Below are 16384 nucleotides of genomic sequence, written 5' to 3'. Positions count from 1 at the left end.
TCTTCATTGTTCTCCTATGGAGAGAGCTAAAGAAAAGACCAAAACAGGACAACAAAGAGTTAATCTACAAATCCCTCACGGGATATCTCCTGTGACAGTTACCAGTGACCTGTCTGAGCTCGGATTACAGCTGTCACCCAGCTCCTGCCTGTAATCCTCTGTTATTTGCTTTCTGCTGCCGGCTAACTCCCTCCTTCCTCCTCCCCCCTCCCCTCTCCCTAGAGCAGACAGGGGACGTCTCCTGCAACAAGTCACAATTTTCAGATTTTTCAGAGTGGATGAAAAAGAGGAAGGAGGGGGGGACCTGGGAAAAGGCTTTTTACATGCAGATAATGGCAGATTTGGCTAATAAACCCAATTACAAAGTTTCTTAAAATCGCCTGGACTATTGATTTCTGCAAAAAATAATAATACGACAGTGACTCTTTAAGTTTGAGAAAGAGAGAGGTCATAGTGTTAAAGACAGCTGATAGACAGTCACTTTTAACCTCTAGAAAATAGAGGTTAAAAGACTTATAAGAGTGACTTCTGTGCTGCACAGTGGAAGGAGGGCGGCGAGTGAGAGTGTAGAAGGAATGGGAGCCATACATTGGGGAGGAGAGAGGGGCGGATGTAAATTGGATTTACAGTGCGGATAGATGGATAGGATAGAGAGAAAACACAGGAAATGTAGACAAGGGCTGTTAGGAAGGTAAGAAATTATTTCATGTTAAATGTAAATTTGTCACTTAACGACCTGCAAATTTTTTGCGAACGACGATTTGAGAACATGTTGTAAGATCAAAATGAACGATTTCTCCTTCGTTGTTTGATCCTTCGCTGCATTTACACGTACGAATATCGTTAGAATTCGATCGTTATCGCGCAAATTCGCACGATAATCGTTACGTGTAAGCGCAGCATCAGACATACCAATAACAGACACAAAGATCACTGAGGGGATAATAAGGATTGCAGTAGATGCATAGTAATATTTATCCCTAATGTGGTGTAGGTATAAAGGTATAAAGGGGGAGTTAACCGTTGCACCTAGCCCTGGTGCCTAAGGGAGTAATTCAACATATTGCACTGGGATCGGCTTGGGTGGCGTTAACTGATACAATCCTTAATTTTATAATCTCTCTCTCTCTCTCTCTCTCTCTCTCTCTCTCTCTCTCTCTCTCGCTCTCTCTTTCTCCCTTCTTGCAGATATTTTATCTTGAAAAAAAAGATGTTTCCTAACCAGACAAATATCAGATACTTCATCCTAAATGGGATCACTGATGCTTCCCATCTTCCTCATAGTTCTTCTTATCTATCTCATAACCCTTGGTGGTAACATGACCCTCTTCCTCTTGGTGTGTCTTGATTATCGTCTCCATACTCCTATGTATTTTTTTCGGGGTAACTTGTCCATAGTGGACATGTCTTCTTCAACAGTAAGTCTACACAAGATCTTATCAAGTTTCATCACTGGAGATAAGGCCGTTTCCTATACTTCTTGCATGATACAGATGTACATGTTTGGATCACTGACGGGTCATGAGCTACTCATACTGGCAGCCATGAGCTACGATCGCTATGTGGCCATCTGTAGCCCTTTACGATATCACATGGTTATGAATTCTAGAATTTGCTGCCTATTGGCTTCTTCCTGCTGGGCGTGGGGATTTTTGCAGGTCATGCCACCAGTTGGAATCCTCATTAGCTTTTCCTGCTATTCTTCCAATGAAGTCAACCACTTTTTCTGTGACATTATTCCTCTGATGAGAATTTCTTGTGATGACACTTCTTTCTTAGAAAAGTTGTTCTTCATCGCAGGGTTGTTAGTTTATAACCTGATTCCATTTGTTCTCACGTTTATTTCCTATGTTTTTATAATAAACACCATATTGAAGATAAAGGGCGGTGTTGGAAGACGCAAGGCCTTCTACACGTGTTCCTCTCATCTCACAGTCGTCATCTTACTCTACACAACCCTGGTTGGACAATATCTGACACCAAAGCTAAGTAGCACTTTGGAATCTAAAAAATACTTTGCTCTTTTTAACATGGCCGCAGTCCCTATGTTAAATCCAATGATCTATAGCTTGATGGAGCTTGGGGGAAGTAAAGAAAAATGTGCCCGTAAGATTATGTTTTTTCAATCTGAAATAAATACACAGGTCAGAATCCAAATTCTAAGCTCTACAAAAAAAATCTAAAAATATAGGGGGAGATTTATCAAACATGGTGTAAAGTGAGACTGGCTCAGTTGCCCCTAGCAACCAATCAGATTCCACCTTTAATTCCTCACAGACTCTTTGGGAAATGAAAGGTGGAAGCTGATTGGTTGCTAGGGGCAAATGGGCCAGTCTCACTTTACACCATGTTTGATAAATTTCCCCTATAGATTTAAAATTTAGAAAAGTAAAAGAGGAGTTACACTTAATGACAAAAAATATATATAAAAAAATAACACACCAAGAAGCACTTGGAATGGACCATTCTGCGTGTGACCGTAACAATGATATATGAAATACAATATTAGAGAAAAAGGGGTACAGTACAATTTTTCTGAGGTCCTTGGACCCTGTTAGGCACCTGTAACCTGGTTACATTTAACATAGAATATGGCACTTAGGAGGAACATCTGGGTGTTCAAGTAGGGTTCCACTCCTCATAGTCATATGAAAGCAAGACTTGGTGCGCCAAATTTTTCTTTCATAGCCTTGATACAAGATACGGCTCCATTCTATAACAGTCCAGGGACTTTTGGAGGTTCTTCAGATGTACCAGGATCCACAAGATACTTAGTCATGGAAGAAATGGCCAACCAGGGACATCAGGATACTAACTGCTTTCTAGCTTCATGAAGAGGTGCTGAAAACACCAAGAATTGTTCTCCAATTCTGTGTTTTTTCACCTGTTTAATAAAGATCAGTATACACAATAGGCACGCTCTATCGTATGCAGCAGGGAATTCGGATGGGGGCGCACACTGAAGCGCTCACATTCGAATTCAACAGAAGTGAAGATCATCCGGTTGGTTCTGCAGTACCGACCGGGATGATCTTCAGTAACACCGGCCGTTTTGAAATCTGGCCAGGTCACAGAACGGCTTGTGTTTTACATAGTGTGCACATGGCCTAACATAGTCACATAGTTAATAAGGTTGAAAGAAGACAAGAGTCCATCAGGTTCAACCTAGGGAAACCCTACTGTGTAGATCCAGGGTAAGGCAAAAATCCCTATGAGGCAGATGACAATCGCAGGGAGAAAATTTCTTCCCGACTCCAATGGCCACCAGAATAATTCCTGGATCAATGTATCAATTCCCAAATCTAATGCCCATAACCTGTAATATTATATTGTTCAAGAAAAGCATCCATGCCTCTCTTGAACTTATTTAATGAATCGGCCATGTCAACATCATGTGGCAGAGAGTTTTACAGTCTCACTGCTCTTACAGTAAAGAACCAGCGTCTGTGCTGCTTGTAAAACCTTCTTTCCTCTAGGCATAGAGGATGCTTCCTTGTCATGGTTAAAGGCCCTAGGACTAAAAAGATCACTACAAAGATCTCTGTACTGTCCATTCCTATATTTGTACATTGGGATCAGACCGCCCCTAAGATGTCTTTTTTCTAGCGTAAATATCCCCAAGCTTGATAACCTGTCCTGGTCCTGTAACCCACCCATTCCCTTAATGACCTTTGTTGCCCTCCTTTGCACCCGATCCGGTTCAGCTGTGTCCTTCTTATATACCGGTGCCCAAAATTGGAAATGGTTAATTAGTTTACATTTTAGGTTTTATGTTTGTATCGGGTGGAGATGACATTCTGTTTAATAATTAATTAATATCTGAAGGTTTTTTTACTGACAGTAAGGAGTCTGGACTGATAAGGGAATAAGAAAGCTGAAGTAAAACAAGTTATATAAAAAATAAGAGATATAATTAATAACTTGGACTTTGATATATCACATACTAGATGAACGTAACTGCTACATGATGGAAAATTCCCCGAATTATGTAAAAGATGCTTATTCAGGTATATACGCCCACTGCGATGGGTATATAAGGAGAGGATTAAATCAATAAATTAGGCTTCTGCTCAGATTCATCCTGTCTCTGTGTTGAATGCATCCACCGATGTACGCGCTGCTTTATCTGATCTGACAACCATCCAATATACTCAAGTGGTCCCCTTGAAGACCACCCTAACATTTTTGGCACCCCAGATGTGACTGGCAAGTGCAGAAAACCCCCTATGCCTGAAGACCCAACATCTATGCAGACGAAGGACCAGGGGACACACAGATTAAAACACCGGTGTATGGTAAGAGTTCTTCTTACAATATCTATGTGTCTCCCCTAGCCTTTCGAACTGTAAGTTGGACCTTATGGTATGTTATAACCTGTCTTTTCATACTTTCAGCCCAAATTATTTGGCAAGAACCATTAGAATATCTACGTGATACTTAAGTGGTCAGAATAGTAGTATGAGAGAGTGAGTAAATGAAAGGTGGTCCCCCACCTGTATGGCTGAGATAAGGGAGCACTACTTTGTGGCTTCAGACATGCGCCAATATCAAAGACTTGACAGCACCAAAAACAGGTTGTCCGGGTGTTCCCTCTGACCCCTGGATGGGTAATTAGGTCATAATTCAGATAATACAGTATGTCTAAACTCTACAAAATTGTTCATCTGTATATCTAGAATCAGGCTGGGAGACATTGGATGGGTTGTAAATGCACTAAATGAAGATGGCCCCTTGTGAAAATGTGTAAAATTTTAAAAATTGAGAACAATTATTTCAAAGCTATATTATTCAAAGCCAGGTTTTCAAAATGTTAAAATACCATGATAAGCAATTGTAGATATTTTTGAGGATGCAAAATGAGTAAGCAAAGAGGAAATTGTCAACTTTCCTTGGTTAGTTGGGAAATATGGAAGTTCTCCAGCATTGCTTTTCCCTACTCCGAGAAATACATTTTTGAAGCAGAAAATCCCAATAGCCTGGGATAATAAGGTTAAAGGTCAGGAAGATCTGCATGTTAGATGTAGAAGCTTCCTGAGAGAGAATGCTTCCCACTCTCTAGATCCAAGATGGGGTCCTGAGTAGAAATGATCTAACAAGGACGAGGTTTGTACGAACCCGAACCATTGGCATTTGATTCCCGCTGCCTTCCCGTTCCGTGGGGAAAGTGGAGACAGCCCGAGTCCCGCCTGGAAAATGAATACAGCCCATTAGAGGGTCCTCTAGTGAGGGCAGATACTTGGCTAAAAAGTTGGGTTAAGATAAATACGAGGGTCCATGTGGTGTTAGTCTGGGTGACCAACCCAGTTCACATCACACAGAAATTACCAATGTTAAAATTCTGAGTTGATCCATATAGCGGAGGCGGAGGGAATAGTAAAGGGGTTATCGGGGCCTAGAATACATGTCTCCTTGCTTCCAAAAACTGGGCCACTCTTTTGGTTGCGGAGTTTTGTCACTCAGTTCAATTGAAGTGAATTGGAGCTGTAATCCCACATACAAGCTGAGGACAGGGGTGGTGCTGTTTTTACAAGAAAGTAGCTGAAATAAAACTAGACCTGAGGACACTTCGTCTTATAGTGAATGTACCACTGGTACAGTACATTGCTTTTTATGTTTTAAACATGAATAGACCGGCACAGGGATATCAGTGTCACAGTCCTTTTATTGAAGCTTCACCCAGTTCCCACGCATTATGCTGATCTATTACCGAGCACCGGCTGGACATGAAGCACCGAAGGTGGGCCCACTAGCCCCCAGTGTAACAAAGTCCCCTCTGTGACGTGGCTCCATTAGATTCAATGGAGCTGCATCACAGAGGGGAGGGCAGAAGGTCACACTGGAGGTCTTCAGTGCTTTATGTCCGGCAGGTGCTCGGTAATAGACCGACACTGTGCGCGGGAACCGGGCGGCGATTCAAAAAAACGACCGGCACTGATGTATTCATGTAAAAAAACAAAAAAGTGATGTATCATTGGTACATTCACTTAAAAAATATTGCTATGAACAAATGCATATCCTGCTCCATCCTTGACCAGTCTGTTAGATGTCATATGTTTGTTATGTGAATAAGAAGTTTTTGTTGAATAAGAAGTTTTTACTTTAAAACTCGTTGGCTAATATTTTTTTTTTACTTTGTCACATCAGTCTTACATTTTTGAGAGGTCCTAAAAAAGATATGACTTTTTTATTTCTCTGGAGCCGAAGCCTAAACCTTGTGTTCCTGCAATTATCTAGTTTTACTTTAATAGGGATAATTTTCCCTGTTCTTAGGGCTATAAATATGGAAAGAAATCCCCTTCACCAAGTTAGCCACGATTAGTGAAATCATTGGGGTAGCTTGTTAGGTAGTTTATCCTGTTTCCCTGAAAATCAGACAGTGTTTTATCTTATTATTTGCTCCCAAAGATGTGCTGGGTCTTATTTTCAGGGATATACATATAGGGTGCCTTCACACCTACCGAATCCACAGCGGATCTCACTTCTGCGGATCCGAAGCGAGAACCGCTGCGGATCCGGTACCATTCACCCCTATGATAGCACATATTCGCAGCGGGATTAACATCCCGCTGTGAATATGTGCTTTAACCCGTCGCTGTCCGCAGCCCCGTCGCCGCTTTAGCCCATCCTTGGCCGCATCCCCCCATCCCCCGCCACATCCAGCAGCCCGCAGCCCCGGCCGCATCCTGCAGCCCGCCGCCGAGAGCATAAAGCACCTGCTCAGCGGTGCGGTTGCAGTGAGGCTCCCTAATGAGCGGGACCGGAGCCGGGAGCCTCACTGCAGCCACGCCGCCGAGCAGGTACTTTATGCTCTTGGCGGCGGGCTGCAGGATGCGGCCGGGGATAGGGGATGCGGGCTGCTGGATGCGGCGGGGGATGGGGGGATGCGGCCGGGGATGAGGGGAAGCGGCCGGAGATGGGGGATGCGGCCGGGGATGGGGATGCGGCAGCGGGGCTGCGGACAGCGACGGGTTAAAGCACATATTCGCAGCGGGAATATGTGCTATCATAGGGGTGAATGGTACCGGATCCGCAGCAGTTCTCGCTTCGAATCCGCAGAAGTGAGATCCGCTGTGGATCCAGTAGGTGTGAAGGCACCCTTATTGTTAAAAAAAAACATCTACCACAGCAGTTCCTGGACCACTTGTACAGCAGTAAAGGTATTGCAGCTTCTGGCCATTAGGGGGAGCTCACCACAGCACAATTTTACAGCACAGCAGGGACAGTGTACTTATTGGTGGCAGGTGACTGGATAATGGCAGACTTTGTGCAGCTATACAGTACATCTGCCAGGAGACAACAGGGATGGCAGCAGGCAACAGCCTCTTGATGCTTTGCACGTTTACAAATGTTGTACATGGAAGGGAACATTCGGGTTGGCAGCAGGTGACGGTTTTTATGTCCTGCATGCAGCTGTTTTGCAACGGACGGTGAAGGTAGGGGGCAAAAGAGATGGGCCAAAACAAAGAAAAACTTTTCCAGGTCTTACTTTCAGGGGAGGCCTTATATATAGCATTTCAGCAACACCTCTACTACAGTGTTTCTCAACTTCAGTCCTCAAGACCCACTAACAGGTCATGTTTTTCAGATATCCCATACAACGAACAGCTGCGTCAGTTACAACAAACAGCTGTGGCAGTTATTGGTGCACTGACTATAAATATATCACCTGTGAAATCCTCAAAACATGACCTGTTGGTGGGCTTTGAGGACTGGAGTTGAGAAACACTGCTCTACTAGGTCTGTTTTTTCAGGGAAACAGGTTATTTAAGCCCCACTTTAGAGTATAGTGGTCAGATCCAGACTGGCCATTTGAAATTTCTGGCAAATGCCAGATGGGTCGGTCCCCTTTGTGGGCTGGTCTTGTCTCTTTCCTAGTGATGTGGTATATTTTTCTGCACAACACCAGCATCAAGTTGGACTTAGGGTAGGGTGCCATTACCTCAATGGATTAACGACAGGGCAATTAAGGGGAGGGATTATACTACATGAGTGATTACTTACAAGGGGGAAAGGGGTGGAATTACCTACAAGGGTATTGCCTACAGGGCCAGGGCTGATTTTTAGTCCCAGTATGGCCCTGATAGTGGTGATTTCAGGGTGCAAGTGCGCACACTGACAGTACATACGCCTGAGGGTGCAGTTTTGGAGGCCCATTACTGTAACCCTAGAGCAAGACTATGAGTGAAAGGTAAACTGCTATGTAGTCAGGGAAACAAGTGTTAGGCCCAAGCTAGCAGTTAGAGGAGTAACAGCCCATTATGTAATATATATGGAAAACACCAACAACCACAATTTACCAAGTTTGTATGGTTATTTGCAACCAGAGTACCTAGCATCTATGTCACCATAAGTCGAGCTTACACGTCCGCTCCCCTATCTCCCTGGTCTTAATGCACTGACATGTGGCTTCTCGAGGTGGAAAATTTGTAAAATGTCCATTGACATTAATGGAGTTGGGTAAGTAGCACAGGCCTGTGAGTATTGAGTGTTTCAGCCACTTGTATATAATATGAAGCCCAGATAACATTAAGAAGATAAATATGTGAAAGACGTTTACCAAAATGGTCATCTATATTATGCCATTTCTACATTTTTGGTGCAGTTTTAGCTATTTCTGCTGCCTTATGAATTTCTTTATCTGACTTTATTGCCCTTTAGTATATAATGATGTACTATGTTGGGAGTTTCCTAATGATGACAGTAATTGGAGTGTATGACATCTTGTATAGCCCTGGCCTTACTTACCAATTAGTGTATGACTCCAGTGACTGTAAGTAATATCGAGGGATTATTTATCACTTTTATGTAGTATATATATACTCCTTAACAATAGCCGAGTATACAGAAAGCTAAAATCACATGCGAGACAATGGTGGCATCTAGTATCGGTGGTGGACGGAGGATACAGGACCATTAAACTGAGTATATTACTACTACTTGTAAATACTGCATCCCTGTAAGTGCTATACATGCTTCAGGGCTGGAGGTGAGTGTAGCAGATGTGTACAGGAGAAAACTGACAGGGGTCATACGCTATGGGGGCCTGTAATTTGTATTTTTCCACTCTCTGGGATTTGATGCAGCTTTTTTTTTTCTAATATAGACAATGAACAAGGATAGAAAGATAGATGATAGATAGTTAATAGATAGATTAATGATAGATAGATAGATAGATAGATAGATAGATAGATAGATAGATAGATAGATAGATAATAGATAGGAGATAGATAGATAGATAATAGATAGATAGATTTTTTTATTATTATTTTACAAGACATGAAGTTGCAGTTCAGACACTTACTTTCTTTCATGTACTTACTGGTGTATTCTAAGTCCCTTCCTGTGACAGAGGGCAAAAGTATGTCCTTCTGGCTGGCTTGTATTGGTATACTTTAGCAGCCCATCGATAATATTTGGTACTTACAAGATATACTTGTGAATCAGTAAGAATTTACCCAAATTTGTAAATTTTACTTGAAGACTAATGTTTATTTAGTAATATTGTATATATCTAGGTACTTCCTATTGTTGCAACAAGAAAAAAAGTCTCCCTGAGCTCAGTGATTGTTGTGTTTTGTTGGTCTACTTTTCATTGCCCCGTTAGCCAGATTCCTGCTCCACACTGATGAGGGGCAAATACCCTGAAACAGCTGTCTGTGGAAAGATGCCTGGCTTTGGTAATCCCAATACTTGCAATAGAGTTAGACTTTGATGCAAAAGGGGCCAACCTGGTATTTCCCTATATATGTTCCAATACTCGCAACTGAGTGAGACTTAATGGGCTACGTATCAGGGTGGTTTGGGGATCTCTGCACTGGGAGGCACCCCTTGGCAACATGTTCTCCTTCTCTAGAGGGATATCTGGCTATTCCCATTTTTTCAAACTCACAACTGAGGCTACACGGACCCTTTTTTTTTTGCATATTTTAAATTATAGGGGGCAATGTATCAATGGAGACTCTAGAGTGAGTACTTCATTGGATTTGTTTCACTTATCTCCCTGAGCTCAGTGATTGCTGTGTTTTGCTACTTTCTATTGTTGAGAATAATTTAGTAATGTCTTTCTCCAGCCACAGTAATATCTATTAGTTAATAGTTTCGCCTAGCCCTGGTTCCTGAGGGGTTTGTTCAAGACTTTGCTTGGGGATCAGGAGCTTCAACTGATACAATCCTCACTATTTTTTTATTGTCTCTCTCTCTCTCTCCTACCTTGCAGATATTTTATCTTGAAAAAAAATGATGTTTCCCAACCAGACGAATATTAGATACTTCATCCTAAATGGGATCACTGATGTTCCAGAGCTCCAGCTTCCCATCTTCCTCATAGTTCTTCTTATCTATCTCATAACCCTTGGTGGTAACATGACCCTCTTCCTCTTGGTTTGTTTTGATCATCGTCTCCATACTCCTATGTATTTTTTCCTTGGTAACTTGTCCATAGTGGACATGACATCTTCTACGGTCACCTTAAATAAGATTTTATCAAGTTTTGTCACCCGGGACAAGGCCATTTCTTATGTTTCTTGCATGATACAGATGTACATGTTTGGATCACTGACGAGTCATGAGCTACACATACTGGCAGCTATGAGCTATGACCGCTATGTGGCCATTTGTAGCCCTTTACGATATCACATGGTCATGAACAGTAGAACTTGTAGCCTATTGGCTTCTACCTGCTGGGTGTTGGGTTTTTTGCAAGTCATTCCTCCAGTTGGAATCCTCTGTAGTTTCTCTTGTTATTTTTCCATTGAAGTTAACCACTTTTTCTGTGACATTGTTCCTCTGATGAGAATTTCTTGTGATGACACTTCTTTCTTAGAAAAGTTGTTCTTCATAGAAGGGTTGTTAGTTTATATCTTGACTCCATTTCTTCTCACATTTTATTCCTATGTTTTTATTATTTTCACCATATTGAAGATACAGGGCGATGTTGGAAGACGGAAGGCCTTCTACACGTGTTCCTCTCATCTCACAGCCGTCATCTTACTCTACACAACCCTGGTTGGACAATATCTGACACCAAACCTAAGTAGCACTTTGGAATCCAAAAAATACTTTGCTCTTTTTAACACCGCTGCAGTCCCTATGTTAAATCCAATGATCTATAGCTTGAAAAATAAAGATGTAAAAAGGGCTTTCAGATGGAGCTTGAGACGGATAAAACAATATTTTTTGGTATATTTTCAGAATTTTTTATCAGTGGGATATGCCTGAATACTAAATGATTCATCTAGCACCAGAAAAGAGCACACTAAGGAATCCGGGCAGATCACCTGCCGCGGATTCCGCACCTCGCCTCCGCTCACAGCCACGTGTATCTCCACCTGTGCCATAGACTCCATTCTATGCACAGGCAGATTCTGCCCTCCGCCCGAAAAATTAACCAGTTCATTCTCCTGGTGGATGGCGGAATCTGCCTAACCATAGAATGGAGTCTATGGCACGGACGGAGATGTGCATGGTTGCGAGATGGGGTGAGTTGCGGAATCCACGCCGGGTGGTCTGCCCGGGTTCCATACTGTGCACATACCCTAAGGGTACTATTACACAGAACGATAATCGGCCGAATCGGCCCAATTTGGCCGATTATTGTTCTGTGTAATAAAGACAACGATCAGCTGATGATCGTTGTCATCGGCTGATCGTTGATATAGGTTCTGACCTATAATTGTCGGGCGCCGACCGCACATCGCTACGTGTAATAGCGATGTGCGGCCTGCGACTGACAATATACTTTACCTGTCCAGGTTGCAGGGCTCCTCTTCCTCTGTGCTTCTCCCCAGGTCCCGCGCGCTCAAGCTTCAGAGTGGCCTGTCGGCTGAGCTCAGCTAATCACTGGCTCAGTGATTGGCTGAGTGGGCTGTCAACTGGGACAGGCCGCTCTGAAGCTGGAGCGCGCGGGACCTGGGGAGAAGCACAGAGGAAGAGGAGCCCTGCAACCTGGACAGTTAATGTATAACGTTTAAACAAGGGCTGCAAAAACATTGGTAAAAATGTCCCCGCAGCCCTTGTTAAACGATTATCGGGCCTTGTAATAGGCCCAGTAAACGAGCGCTGATCTAGCAGATCGGCACTCATTAACATTTATTATCGGGCCCCCATTGGCCCGTCTAATAGTACCCTTACAAGGATATATAGAAGCGATTACAACATTATAGATAAAGATGTACCTTTATCTGGAAAAACTATTGTAATTGTATAATTGTTGGGAGGCTCTAGGATCCTGTTGAGAACCTCCAGCCTGGATACAAGTAATGTACAATACAACACTTGGGAGGAAGATCTAAAAGCTCAAAGGTTTCCCGTTCATGACGCCATTGCAACCTAAGGAGATAGTGGCTGTTATGAATAGCAAGGCATGCGATGGGGGTGGTGACATCAAATTTCCTTCTTATAACAACCTAAAAATGATCCAAGCAGAGGCAGGAGGTGTAATGGAGTGAGATGCTAAATCATGGTATAAATGCCCAACTAGGGACAACGCAGTTAAAATAGGATCTGAATCAATGGTGATGGGGAGAAAATACTACCTGCTTTCTACCTGTAATTCTGTGTTTTTCTATCTGTTTAATGAAGATCAGCACAATAGGCATAACCCACATTGGCGAATACCGGTCTCTTCCTCCCAATGTGTCTATCTTTTTTAGCCAGAAAAGTGAGTGGCTACAAAGAGCATATCTTAGTCTGGGGGGACCTTGCACTTCATGTGTTACATTGATACATAGCTCACTGATTTTTATAGAAAATGTGTTAGAGGAGTAGTGCGGGGAGGGAAAAAATTCAGTTCAGGTAGGGTGTGGGAAACATAATAAAGAAAGTATATTTACTCTTCCTATACCAACGCAGCCCTATGTCCCACTCCAGGACCCTCACTGGAATTCTCAATCTCAGCCAGTCAGTGACTGAGGCGCTACACCGTTGAAGTCACTGAACGGCTGATCAGGCTATTTTCCACCCTTTCCCACCAGTCAGTTTGTGATGTACCCAGAGAGAAAATTACTCTCTGTGTGGTCCGGTGATGTGGTTCGGGGGACCGGTAAGTATACCGGTATATTCATTGGCGGTGATGGCCATTTTTTGTATAATATGGTCTGCAAATAAAAGTAAAAAAAAAAGACTTTAGACCATGATATTATTAGTACAAAAGAAGGGTCCGTGGAGTCTCAGTTACGAGTCTCAAAACACGGGAATAGCCAGATATCCCTCCAGGATATCCCTTGTCATGTCGCAATACTCGCCACAGAGTTAGACTTTGAAGTATAAGGGGCCACCCTGGTATTTCCCTATTTATGTTCCAATACTCGCAACCGATTGGGACTTAAGGGGTTACGTATCAGGGTGGTTTGGTGATCTCCCCACTGGGAGGCACCCCTTGGCAATAGGCTTCCCTCCCCTGGAGGGATATCTGGCTATTCCCGTGTTTTGAGACTCGTAACTGAGACTCCACGGACCCTTCTTTTGTATATTTAAATTTATAGGGGGCAATGCATTAGTGGAGACTCTTCAGTGAGTACTCCATCTGATTTTTTTGTCGCTGGTCTCCCTGAGCTCAGCGATTGCTGTGCTTTCATGATATTATTAGTATGTTATGCAAATCAATCAAAAATGTATGGTTGGATATAAAAAATATAAATAGAATAATAGAAAACAAATGAAACATATACTGTGAGGATATTTGTATGAAAATTAAGAATATTGAATATTTCACCTAATCACATAAAACACAGCTGTGGGCGTTGTCTTCAAGGATAATGTGTGACTGTGTTCATTATGAGAGAAATAAAAAAACTAAAAAGTCTAATTGTTGTAACTGTCCCTAATTGCAAATTAAAGAGTAATCTACTGGGATCAATGATCACACAGAGAACACTATATGAACAGGCAAATATTTATTAGCAGCTGGATTAAGCATGATCCAAAGCCACAACTACAGAAGAGCTGGCTACAGAGAGCGCCGGACTGATCCAAATGTCACTATTTTACAATATTTTAAAACATTTTCTGATCAGTTGTCATTAATACCCCCATAGCTTAGAGTTTCCGTCTTACCATCCCCTTTCCTGCTCTCCCTTTTTGTTTCTTGGCCTGTCTCATTCTTCCTGTTTTTTCTTTTTTTGTTACTAGAAGTAAAAGTTATCATTGACTTCTTGACTAATACTAAACGGGAAGACTAGATGGACCCAGTGGTCTTTTTCTGCCAACAATCTTCTATGTTTCTATGATATGTACATTCACGCTACTTCTGTAACGTGTATGTGGTATATTTTATGTAAGATTTATTTGCTCCCTTCTGGTACTGTATACATTGTTACTGTATTTGATAAAAACTCAATAAATACACAGTTATTAAAAAAAAAAAAAAAACAGATCAGATAGGGACAGCCAACTAGACATACGAGAGTAGAGGACGTGGCTTACTACTTTTTGTATTGGTATTAGACAGGTTATTTGTGTTGCTAACCGATTGGTCAATGACCCCAACAATAAGTTTAATCAAAGAGACTAAAGAGAAATTTAAAAATTCACTATAAATTTGAAGGTTTTGCTTGTGTTTTTGTATTTTGCAAACGAGTGGAGAAGCAATTTACATCTTTCCGTATCAATCTTCATTATCAACGTAACTTTATAAGGGCTTGTGATGTGATCGTTGGAGGCCTGCTCAGCCAGTCAGTGGCTGTAGTTGTGCCCAGCTGGATGAGCAGGCCTGTCATATCACGTCACAAGTCCGTCTCAGACCAGGAAGCGGCTTGACACCAGGGACCAGAGTGGTGGATTGCAGGCACCTTCACAAGAGCCAAGGAGGTAAGTGGATGGTATTTTGTTAGTCCACCCAATCAGCAGCTGGTGGGCGGAGTTTTCTGCTTCTCATGAACATCCAGGACTACTGGGCTCATGCTTATAATGGAGAGGACTACTTTTTGTCCATGTTATTCAGGAGGATATCTCTAGATCAGCTGTCACTAATTCATTTTATCCTTAGACCTACTGACAGAGTAAGAGTCTCCCAGGCCCCAGAATCAGAGAAAGGCAATTCATTATGTCATGAAACGTTAATTAAAAAAGGAAAAGATATTTTTATGAGTTTTAATATTGTGGTATAACCTTTCTTTCAGATACCCGATCTTGGCCGCAATGCAAATAAACCAGACATCAGTCAGATATTTCATCATTAAGGGGATATCGGATGACCCCCACTTGCAGCTTCTGATCTTCCTTCTGGTTCTCCTGATTTACATCACCACTATATCTGGTAACGCGACCATTCTCATTGCTTGTAGGGACCCTCGTCTCCACACTCCCATGTATTTCTTCCTGGTTAACTTGTCCGTGGTAGACATCTGTTTTTCTACAGTTACTTTGCATGGGATCCTTACAAACTTCATCTCTGGTGATAACAGGGTTTCTTTTCTTGCTTGCATGGCGCAGATGTACATGTTTGGTTCTTTACAAGGTCATGAGCTGTCTATATTGACCGCCATGAGTTATGACCGGTATGTGGCCATCTGTAAGCCTCTACAATACCATCTGATTATGAACACTAGAACGTGCAGAATATTGGCTGCTGCCTGTTGGATTGTGGGATTTGTGGAAGTTCTTCCTCCATTTGGGATAGTATGCCGTTTTTCTTGCTATTTTACTCTTGAGATCAACCACTTCTTCTGTGACATAATCCCGGTGATAAGAATCTCTTGTGAAGACACAACTTTTGTCCAAAGGCTTCTCTTCATAGAAGGACTATTCCCCTTGATAATAACGCCATTTCTTCTAATGTTTGTGTCTTACATATTTATAATACACTCCATACTAAGGATACGGACCAGCTCTGGAAGACGGAAGGCTTTCTACACGTGTTCCTCCCATCTCACGGTGGTCATACTATTATACATGACACTTATAGGACAATACCTGACCCCGAACCTAAGTAGCACCTTGCAGTTCAAGAAACGTTTTGCATTGTTTAACACGGCCATCGTCCCTTTACTCAACCCAATGATCTACTGCCTTAAAAATAAAGATGTGAAAAAAGCTTTGAAAAAGAGCCTGGACAATGTTAGAATCATGTGAAGATTACAGTGGTCTGCCACTGAAAATGGAAACAATATTCAGTGTTATTATAAGTGTGGACTGGTTTAGAATATCCATTTTGCATACCCTTTCAAGCATTATAAGTTAGGGTGGAGGCTCAAGGCCAACAATTATCCAGAGCAGAGAGTGTCTGAAAAGATAATTTTTTAAGGATACCCCATTATTATTCAGGTCACTAGCAGCACCTTGACTTCGATTCTCTGTCACTGTTTTATTCTACTCTGAGATAGGGCAGCATAAAATTTAACCTCTCTTTAACCTCTTAGGGACCTCTTAGGGACACATGACGTATCCG

At 42.2% G+C, this 16384-nt stretch overlaps 3 protein-coding genes across 3 annotated transcripts; all 3 read left to right on the top strand.

The window, feature by feature from the left end:
• Positions 1–1403: 1403 nt before the first annotated feature.
• LOC138766551 (olfactory receptor 6C74-like) lies at positions 1404–4441 on the top strand. Its single transcript, XM_069944142.1, has 3 exons — positions 1404–2106; positions 3948–4007; positions 4395–4441. Exons 1-3 carry the CDS (start codon positions 1404–1406, stop codon positions 4439–4441), a joined length of 810 nt encoding a protein of 269 aa, XP_069800243.1.
• Positions 4157–11217, top strand: LOC138765785 (olfactory receptor 8A1-like). The gene is made up of 2 exons (XM_069942838.1): positions 4157–4295; positions 10217–11217. Exon 2 carries the CDS (start codon positions 10237–10239, stop codon positions 11215–11217), a length of 981 nt encoding a protein of 326 aa, XP_069798939.1. The 5' UTR covers positions 4157–4295; positions 10217–10236.
• Positions 7682–16068, top strand: LOC138766550 (olfactory receptor 8D1-like). Its single transcript, XM_069944141.1, has 2 exons — positions 7682–7737; positions 15117–16068. The coding sequence occupies exons 1-2, from the start codon at positions 7685–7687 to the stop codon at positions 16066–16068; spliced, it is 1005 nt and encodes a 334-aa protein (XP_069800242.1). The 5' UTR covers positions 7682–7684.
• Positions 16069–16384: the final 316 nt, after the last annotated feature.

The sequence above is a fragment of the Dendropsophus ebraccatus genome, chromosome 10 (genome assembly GCF_027789765.1).
Source record: "Dendropsophus ebraccatus isolate aDenEbr1 chromosome 10, aDenEbr1.pat, whole genome shotgun sequence".
Taxonomy (NCBI): domain Eukaryota; kingdom Metazoa; phylum Chordata; class Amphibia; order Anura; family Hylidae; genus Dendropsophus; species Dendropsophus ebraccatus.
The sequence above is the reverse complement of the archived record's forward strand: the minus strand, read 5'-3'. Positions and strand labels throughout refer to the sequence as shown.